The sequence below is a fragment of the Martes martes genome, assembly GCF_963455335.1.
Source record: "Martes martes genome assembly, chromosome: 1".
Lineage (NCBI taxonomy): Eukaryota > Metazoa > Chordata > Mammalia > Carnivora > Mustelidae > Martes > Martes martes.
Window position 1 is genome coordinate 200,700,918 of NC_137888.1, and position 10,166 is coordinate 200,711,083.

General features: G+C 50.4%; 1 protein-coding gene across 1 annotated transcript; it reads left to right on the forward strand.

Moving 5' to 3' along the window:
* Nucleotides 1–520: 520 nt before the first annotated feature.
* LOC308349874 (putative serine protease 45) lies at nucleotides 521–8,327 on the forward strand (the record flags this gene model as incomplete). Its single annotated transcript, XM_080814723.1, has 6 exons — nucleotides 521–620; nucleotides 2,524–2,550; nucleotides 6,176–6,323; nucleotides 6,462–6,727; nucleotides 7,605–7,768; nucleotides 8,094–8,327. The coding sequence occupies 6 exons, from the start codon at nucleotides 521–523 to the stop codon at nucleotides 8,325–8,327; spliced, it is 939 nt and encodes a 312-aa protein (XP_080670849.1).
* Between the last annotated feature and the right edge of the window lie 1,839 nt (nucleotides 8,328–10,166).

The following is a 10,166-nucleotide window of genomic DNA, read 5'->3' on the forward strand; positions in this document are numbered from 1 at the left end:
TTAGATCCAGCTCAGACGCCACTTTGCTAAAGACATCTTCCTGGATTCCCTAGTTTTACTGTTCCCTTCTTGTGCTTTTCAGATCCTCAGATCAACAAAACTTGTGAACCTTTCCAACGCACCAAGCCCAGGGGACCAAGGGTGTGGTCAGAGGCTGGGCAACAAAGGTGCCCTCAGAGGTCCAGAGGTTGGGAGCTCCGTCCCCATCTTAAGGCAACGGTGGGGGGTCGGGGGGGGTGCTTTCATGAGATTGGCCACCCTGGCGGCGATCCTGGATCCTGGGCTCCGATGTTATCTTCAGGGAACAGGCACGACGTGAGGGTGCGGATGCAGAAGACGTGCCCATTGGGGCGGGGGACGGGGTGGGGGGGTCCGGGGCGTCATCACGGGCTAGCGAGGCCGTCGTGTGCCCAGAACTCCATCACGTGCTGGAGGTGCCCTTGCGCGCGGCAGGGTCGCCATCACCTGCCAGGGCTCGCGGCACCGTGTCTGTCCCGTTAGGTGGCACCTCCCGGGCCTCATGGCCGCCTTGCCGTTCAGCCACAGCGCTGGGCCTGGAGCCTCAGGGCTCTGGGGCCTGAGCCGCTGCGTCCTGCTACTGCTGCCGCTGCTGACCTCGGGTGAGGCAGCGCCTCCTCCATGGCCCTGTGTCCCTCCGTCCGCCAGTCGGCCACCTTCCCCGTACTCCCCCCCACCCTCCCCTCTGCCCCCCATCCCCGCACTTGAGCACAGATCCCTGCACGTGTCTAGCTCTTTGGCCGCCTGGGACTCTGTCCCCCACCCCCTCCATGCTCCCCTGTCCCCCACTGCCATCCTCTCCCACGCCCCCCCACTGTCGCCAGACTTCTGTCCGCCCCGCCCCCGGCCTCCTCCCTCAGACTTCACCAGCAGTGCGGAGGACCCCTGTATCTTCTCCCGACGTGCAGCCACTTCCTCCGGCCTCAGCGCTGGCAGGCATCGCGGCTGAGGCCAGAGGCGCCCTTCCAGGCCGGCTCAGGCCGCCCGCTGCTCCTTCTCCCACCGCCCCAGGCCACGGCGCATGCGCTGCGGCGCGGCCCCACGCAGTCTCCCCGCGCTGAAACCCGGATCCCACCTTTCCGCTTCTTCCCAGCGCCCTGTTCCCCCTGGCGTCTGGCTCGCTGCTGCTTTTTTCACCCTGGAGACGCTCTCCCCCTTGACAGCCTCCAGCCCCCAGGGGCCCCTCTGAACCCCACTGCTCGACACCAGCCTCCCCCATTTCCTTAGCAATCAGAGACTCCCCTCCTGTTCAAGGTCAGCCCGCTCGCTCTGCCCCGGACCGCGGGCTCTCCCCGCGCTGTGCTCCCTCCGCCATCTTCTTGCTCATCTTCACCCTCTCCCTCTGCCATGGTTGCTTCTCCCCGTCCCTTCCCACTCGCTGCCAGATTTCTCAGAGTAGCGGTTTCCCCGTCATGCTTCCTTCCAGGGCTTCTCCCATAATCGTCGGCCCATCCCGGCCGCAGCCGCGACCTTTCTACCTCTTCCTCTGTTTTCGTTTTTTCTAGTCCCCTGGCTTCTCAGGCCAGGCCTCCCGCCTCTCCTCTGCCTCAGGATAGCTCTGCGGCCCCCCACCTGCTTCCCAGCCAGTGTGCTCTGTTCATCCCTGCAGCGCTGCCTGGGTTCTCTCTCCACCGGCCCCGGGCTGTGCGCAGCAAGTCCCTCGATGCAGCGGGTCTGCGAGTGCACCTGCCTGCCACAGGGCCTAGAAACGTCTCTGCTCCCCGGGGTCCAAAGTGGAGCTGCTCGGCTGCCTATAAACTGGGTTCTTTTAGCCCGTTCTCTACTGCGCTGGATTGTAGGCACTCCTCTCTCAAAGCGGAAGCTGGGGGTCATCCCAGACCCCCAGAGCCATCTGCCTGCATCCCACATCCAGCTCACCCTGTCTAGTCTCATGGCTACTTCCTCATTTGGACCACCTCCTTTCTTGCCTGGGTCCTGAAGAGGGATCTCAGCACCTACAGTCTTGTCACCTTCCTACTTCCTTGGCACAATCCAAGCCTGACCATGTCACCCTCCTACGGGCCTCCCTCCTCCCAGAGGGTCTCTTTGCTTCTCCGCCTGGGTTATGAGGCCCCTGGTGGTTGACTCTCCCTCTGTGGCATCACTTCTGGCCATCCTTGGCCTTGGCCTTTATTCTCTGGAGGCTCCTGGCATACATCACGGTGTATCTTTTGCAAGGAATGTCATTGTCACTTTTCTGTTTTTACCGTCTTCTCATCTTTAAGTCCTGGCCCCCAAACCCTGCTTCTCAGGAGCCTCCTCGTCCCCCACTTCTTCTGGGCTCCCCTGAAACCTGTGACCTTGCCCTTGCATTGATTTCACACAGGTGGTTTTGTCGACTCCCATCTCCCCTGCTGGACAGCGTGTTATCTGTTTGATAGGCTCTGTTCCCTACCCCCGGTCTTGGCTGGAAATGGAGTGGGAGGTTAGGGAATATTTGATGAATGAATGAATGAACTAATTCATGATCTCTTGCTTCATCTCTGTTCCCCTTTTCTCCTTCAGGTTATAAAGAAAACACTTCCATACCAGGTGGGTAGGCTGAGCCGCTGCTTCAGAAAAACCTCAGCTTCTGGGAGGATGTGTTCTGAAGAGGGTCAGAGAGGTAGTGTTTCTGGGTCTGTAGGAAGCAGGAATTTAGTCTGAAGGACCTGCTTTCTAAAAAGTCTTTTCCCTTAGACGTCAGGGATGGTGGGTTAGGTTGCTCACTGGTTCATGGGCTTCCGTTGTCATAGGTCCTCCCTAATTGGTTATGAATTGTTCGACTGATTAAATTAGTTATTCCTCCTTATGTCCGTGCCCCTCCTCTCCCTCCTTTCAACCTTTCTTATATGTTCAGTGTGTGTCTCTGCTTATGTGTGTTCTTGTCAAAATACATATTGTGGTTTTGTGTGCACGTATTTTTAACTTACATAAATGGTGTCTACCGTAGATCTCTTTCTGTTTCCTCCTCTTTTCACCAGTCCCATTAAAATTTTTTCCTATTTGGAAATAATTTTAAACTTACCAAACACTGCAAAAATACAGGTAGGTCAAGAAACACATACATAAATTTTCCCAGAATCAATTGAGGGTAACTTACAGTCTGACTTCTGATCTCTAAATACCTAGGCATGTTTTTTTTCTAAGACTATTCCCTTAGATAACCACCATATCAATGGATTAACTTCACTTATCACATATCAGCCACTTCTCAACTTCAGAAATATACATTGAGGGGCGCCTGGGTGGCTCAGTGGGTTAAACCTCTTCCTTTGGCTCAGGGTCCTGGGATCGAGCCCCGCAGCAGGCTCCCTAAGCAGGGAGCCTGCTTCTCCTCCCTCTCTGCCTACTTGTGATCTCTGTCAAATCAATAATTAAAATCTTTTAAAAAATGTACATTGATACAGTGCTTTTATCTTCTGTTCATAATCTAATGTGGCCAGCTCTCTGTATTCCTACCAGCCATCTGTAAAGGTATAATGTTGTTACAGACCTACCAACCATGGTACGATGCAGCTTTTATATCTTTTTACCAATTTTTAAAAAAATCTAATAGATTAAAAAATGGCTTGTTGATTTAATTGACATTTTTCTCATTACTAATGAGTTTCAGCATGTCTCAATATGCTTTTGACCTCTTGGATTTCTTCTAATAAATTGCTTGTCCTCCTTCACATATTATCTGTTCTTTTTTTTTTTTATTGATTTCCTAGAGTTGCTTGTATATTCCTAGTAAAAGTCTTGTATTGATTTTCAATATCATAAATATTGCCACCCAATCTGTCATCTGCCAGTTAACTTTATTCTTAGGGTAAAAACAAAAACCAAGGGGTGCCTGGGTGGCTCAGTGGGTTAAAGCCTCTGCCTTCAGCTCAGGTCATGATCCCAGGGTCCTGGGATTGAGCCCTGCATGGGAGGCTCAATCTCTGCTCAGCAAAGAGCCTGCTTCCCTTCCCCCTCTCTGCCTGCCTCTCTGCCTACTTGTGATCTCTGTCTGTCAAATCAATAAATAAAATCTTAAAAAAAAAAAAAAGCCAAGACCCTAGTTTTGATGTAATAAAATTAATCCATTTAATGTTTTATGGTTTGTTTTGAGATTTTGTTTAGGGAGCCCTTTCTCACCCCGTGCCATATGGTCTACTGTTAGCTTTAGAGTTTCACTTTCCTATTTAGGTCTCCAAGTGCTGCTAGGGAGGAATCGGTTTTGTTTTTCTTAATTCTTTTGTCATGAGTCAGTTTCCCCAGCACCATCTAGTCAACATCCATCCTTTACCCACTGATGGTGGTGACTCCTTTATCTACATTAAGATCCTGGGTCCCCAGAACAGTCTCAGGCTCTCTGTTCTTTTCCATGGCTTCATTGGTTTGTCCTTGTCAATACCACACCGTTTTTGTTGTGACGGCTTTGATGTGTGTCCTGATAACCTGCTAGGACAAGCATTCCTTTATGTTCTCCTTTTTCGGAGACTGAGCTATTCGTGGACTTTTGTTTTTCTACTTGAATTCTAGAGTAAGTTTATAAAGCTCCCTAAAATTCTCACTTGGAAAATGACTTTATAGTTTAGTTTTGGGAAAAAGGACATCTGAAATGGTTAGTTGTTTATTTAAAAGCAAGGGACGTCTCTCCATTTATGCTGTTCCTTTTCCGTGTCCTTTATTGAGTTTATTTTTTTTCTTTATTAGAGTTTTAAATGTATCACCACGGAAACTGGCCTAATGTTGATTTCTTGTTACTTAAGCTTTTTTTGTTGTTGAAAATATATCTTATTTTGAATATATTTTCTCGTTGATTGTGCTGGAGTCAAGAAGTATAACTGATTTAAAAAGTAAGCCATTGGGGTGGGCGCCTGGGTGGCTCAGTGGGTAAAAGCGTCTCCCTTCGGCTCAGGTCATGATCGCAGGGTCCTGGGATCGAGCCCCACATTGGGCTCTCTGCTCAACAGGGAGCCTCCTTCCTCCTCTCTCTCTGCCTGCTTCCTCCTCTCTCTGCCTGCTTCTCTGCCTACTTGTGATCTCTATCTGTCAAATGAATAAATAAAATCTTAAAAAAAAAAAAAAGTAAGCTGTTGAAGTCTTACATACATGCACAACAGTACACAGATTTGAAGTGTCCGGCCTAAGAAATGATCACACAGTGAACCCACCTGTGTTAGTCACTGTCTTGGTGAGAAAGTAGAACTCTTCCAGCCCCCGATAGCTCCTTTATGCTCTCTCGCTTACTTCCCCAGCCCTCCTCCTGCCAAGTACCATTATTCTTGGCTTCTGACCCTATAGAATCTTTTTGCCTCTTCCTTAATGTTATGTGGTGCTTGCTGTAGGTTTGTGGTCTCTAAATTTCATCAAGTTAAGGATTTCTTTTCTGTTCCCAAAGTAAGAGGTATTTTTGTTTCTGATTTGTTTTTAGTCATAAATATATGTTGAATTTTTCAAATGTCTTCTTCTGTGTTTTTTGAGAAGAGCACATGATCCTTCTCTTTAGAGAAAAAGGACTGTTTATGTGGCAAATACAGGGAGGGCTTTTCTATTGTGGGACCTCCCTTGCGCTCCTGAGACAATCTCTACACGATCGTGGTGCGTTATTTTTTCAAAATATAATGTTGAGTAATGCTCTATTTAGAAACTTTGGCATCTGTGCTCATTCATACTGCCTTACCACTTGCCTGTGTTGGAACGTGCTGCAGACAAAGACTGTAAGCTGTGAGCGGGGACCCTCCGTGGGCTCCACGCTGGGGCTCTTTCTTGAACGACCCGGTAAAGTTTTCTGACACAGAAGCCTGGAGCTTTTCTCAGCTCCGAGCAGTGGCCCTTCAGGAACATGGCCTCGGGATTCAGGCTAGACACAAGAGAATGCAGGGCTTGTCCCAGGACTCCTTCTATGCTTTTCCCTTGTTTTGGGGTTCCCTTCGAATCCCCTGTTGTCTTGGTATCTCTCTCTCTCCCCTGTGATGTCTTTATGTCTCTGTCTTACAGCCTTGTATCTCTGTCACTGTCATTTTCTGTCTAGCATGGTGCCTCTGTCCTCTCACCCTGCCTTCCCATCTCTGAAATGAGGACAAGCCCCCGAGTTTACAGCTTTGTGCACATTGTCCCGGGGTGGGGGAGGGCATCTTAGTCTCCGTTGTTCTCATCCTCCAATATGTGGTCCCTGTGTCTCCCTGGCACATCGTTCCTGAAGTTTGCGGCAGACCCTGGTGGTCCGAGGATTTGGACGTGACCCGCCACTGGCCCTGGGAGGTGAGCATCCGGCTAGAGAATGAACACGTATGTGGAGGGGCCCTCATTGAACTCAACTGGGTGGTCACCGCTGCCCACTGCATCCAAGGGTGAGTGTGGCCCCCGTGCCCACGGCCTGGAGCAAATCAGGGGGGGCTTCTGCTAAGGGAGGGGGTTCTTGGTGGAGGTAGGAGCGTCGCGTTGTTTGTGAACCTGACTGGCTAGCCGGGGCAGTATGTCTTCTGTAGCACCAAAGAGTACTCAGTGATCCTTGGCACCTCCAAGCTGAAGCCCCTGCAGGCTTCCTTGATCCCCGTGAAGGACATCATCCTGCACCCCAAGTTCTGGGGCCGGACCTTCATCATGGGCGATATGGCCCTTCTCCAGCTTCACAGCCCCGCCACCTTCAGCAAGTACGTGCAGCCCATCTGCCTCCCGGAGCCCGGCTACAACCTGAAGGTGGGGACCCAGTGCTGGGTGACTGGCTGGGGCCAGGTCAAACAACGCTTCTCAGGTGAGCACAGTGGGTCAGGACGGGGGGTGCGGAACCACAGAGGGGGACACCGCCTTCCTGCTGGGGTCTTCCCTGCCGGACCCCTTCATGGTGCCTCTCAGGAAGCTTGCGGCTGTCACCTCCAGGCCCTGGCTCTTTGGATGTGTTAGGACTCTCCTTGTCCTAACATGTCTCCAGGTCTCCACGCCCAAGGCCACCAGGCTTGCCGTGGGCACCTCACTCTGGTCTAGTGGCGCCGGGGCTGGGCGTGATCTTTTGGCCTCTTACAGCAGCTCAGAGTCCGGGAATCCTACACTTACTCGTCCTCTCACTCATTCATTTGACGGGCCGCCCACCAAACCCTTCGAGTGGGGAACATGTGCCTTACCTGCAAGGTGCTCCTCACTGAGTGTGGGCGGGGGCCCAGGCCGGTGGGGAAAGGGGCTAAGACTTGGTCAGGTGATCTTGAGATCGAGCTGGGAGGAATCTGGGATGAGTCTGGCCAGGGGGACATCTATCTGAGATGCCTGAAGGGGGAGCAAGGGTAACCAGGTGACAGAGGTCACAACCTGTGCCAGACTCAGAGGCTGGAGAGAGAAGCCAGATGTGGTGGGGGTCTCAGTTCGTCAGTGGTTGCATTGAAACTTGGATTGTGGCCTGCTTGGTTTGGAAGCCAAAGCTTCCCAGAGAAAGGGATCCTGAAAGAGAGCCTGAGAGGCTGAGGGCCTTGCCAGACTTGGTCCCCACCGCAGGGAGACAGACTGGTGAAGGAGGGCATGAGGGCATGAAGGGGTGTGGCTTGGCTGAGTCTCAAAAATGGAGGCGACAGGACCCTGGGAGGAGGCCAGGGCTGAGTGGAGTGAGGAGAACTTTCTCACCCCGCTGGGCTCCCCCACAGCTAATTCCACACTGACCTCGGAGCTGCAGGAAGCTGAGGTGTTCATCATGGACAACAAGAAGTGTGACCAGATTTACCGCAAGAAGTCCTTCATCCCCCACCTTGTCCCCCTTGTCCTGGGGGACATGATCTGTGCCACCAATTACGGAGAGAACTTGTGTTCTGTGAGTTGCTGAGAGGTCCCCGCAGCCCTTCTGTCGAGAGCGACTCCCGGGGTGGGGGTGGGGGACGTTCCCAGGGAGGGCTTTGCTTTGCGACCACCACCAGGCAGCGCTCTGCTCCCCTCTTCCTTCCCCTGTGACTTTGATTTTGCCTGATATTCTGGGATGGGTCTGAGGAGCTGAAGGGGGAGCTGAAGGAGGTAGTGAGATCGTCAGGGAGCAAAAGAATCTTCCAAGAGGAGTCAGAGGGATGGGCATTCTGGGTCCTCCGGGGTCCTGGCTCCCAGTGGGGGCCCAGGGCTTCCATTATTCCTCTCTCTTTACCTAGGGGGATTCTGGCGGCCCACTGGCTTGCGAAGTCGAGGGCAGATGGATTCTGGCTGGGGTGTTGTCCTGGGAAAAGGCCTGTGCCAAAGTGGAGAACCCAGGCGTTTACACCCGCGTCACCAAATACAGCAAATGGATCAGGAAGCAAATAGGCAGTGGGGCTCTCTCAGGCCCCCCAGCCTCCGCCTGGCTCCTACTCCTGCTCTGGCTGCTGCAGCCCCAGATGGGTCCCTAGTCTCCCCTCTCTTCTTCCCGCATTGCCTCTGCCCTGTGGGTCCGGGTCAAGGTTAGACCAAGGTCATGTGTCTCTATTCAACAAGAGTCCAGGTGGGGAAAGAGTGGCTCCTGGGGATGGGGTTCTGCATCGGCATCCCAGTGGGGAGAGATGCAGAGGATGACTAGGCCCTGTGTGACCAGGAGAAGGGAAGTGTGGCCCCGAAGGGCTCTGGAACGGGGCACCAGGAGAGCAGGGATTAAATTTGTGCAAGTGTGAGCTGGCTCTGTTCTCTTTTGTGGGTGACCCTGGGATCTTATATGTATTGTTAATAGTCTACATTAAAAAAAAAAAATCACACACGTTGACAAGCTTTCTCTGTCAATACCTAAAGCTAGTCATCATGTGATGTCATTGCGTATGTTCTGGGCAGCTGTGACTTAGGTTTTGTAACCAGCACCAGGTTTTGGGCTGTTTTGGACTCACCCCCCTGGCGGCAGTCCTGCATGTGGGTGGTGGGGTGGGGAGAGGACACTGAACCATTTCTGCAGCTGTCTCCCTAGGAGTGGGCTGAGGGCAGGACAGTCATCGAAGGACACACAAATTTTAATACTTTTGGATGACTACACTCAAAGAGTCTTCCTTCCCAAAGCTAAGCCAGTTTACAGTCATACCTACCGCACGGGAGAGTGAAACATTTCCCCTTTTGCTAAAGATGGATATTATCAGTCTTTAAAAATATGTCCATCCAATGCTAGAACATTCTATCATTGCTGTGTTCATCTGATTTTCCTGATTGGAAATGTTTCTTTTCATGTGTTTATTGATGAAAGGATAGACCTTTTCTCGAGTGAATCCTCTATTCATAGGCTTTGCCTGTTTTTAAGATTGGGTTGCTTTTCTTTTTCTTACAAAAGTTTTTATCTTTTCTGAGTACTAAGCCTTTGTCAATTATTTTACAACTATTTCCTTATCTTTTAGAAATATATGGAATGGATGGAATGATGGAAGTTTTCATAAAGACCTTTAAAATTATCATGGAGTCAAGGGGCACCAGGGTGGCTCAGTGGGTTAAGTGTCTGCCTTTGGCTCAGGTCATGATCCCAGGGTCCTGGGATTGAGCCCCGCATGGGGCTTCCTCCTGAGGGGGAACCTGCTTCTCCCTCTCCCTCTGCACCTTCCCCTGCTTGTGCATGGCACACTTTCTTAAATAAATAAAAATTAAAAAAAATAAAATTATTATGGAATCAAATCAGTCAATCTTTACTTTCCTTATGGGTTTTGTGCCTAGTAAGAGGTGCTCTTCTCCATCTCCAGGTTATAAAAGCTATCTTCCCATATTTCTTTTCATCTCAATAAATTTATTTTTTATGTGTAACTCTGTGTGGTGTGAGGTGGGGATCCAACTCTATTTCCAACTGGAGAGCCAATTCCACTGATACTATTTCTTGTAGCACCTGTCTTTTTCCTGCTGATTTGAATATCTGCATTTATAATAAGGAAATCTTAATATATCCACGTGTATGTTTTTGAAACCTCTGCTGTTTTCCCACTGATCTGTTTGTCCCTGGGTTAGTGCTGTATTGTTTCAAACAGCTTTATGTCATGGTTTGTTAAATGGTAGCAAAAGCTCTCCTTTAAAAAAAATATGGCCTAATTTACAGAGTTTATCTTCCATGGAAACTTTACAGTCAGTGTGTCAATTTTCATTAAAGATACTATTGGTATTTGAATTGAAATTAGATATGCAGATTAATTTTACAGTGTTGAATTCCTAAAGGGGTGTGGTATATGTCTCCATTCATTTGGCTCTTCTATTCATGGATGTCTAGAAAAATACTGAGTGTATTTCTAAGTATT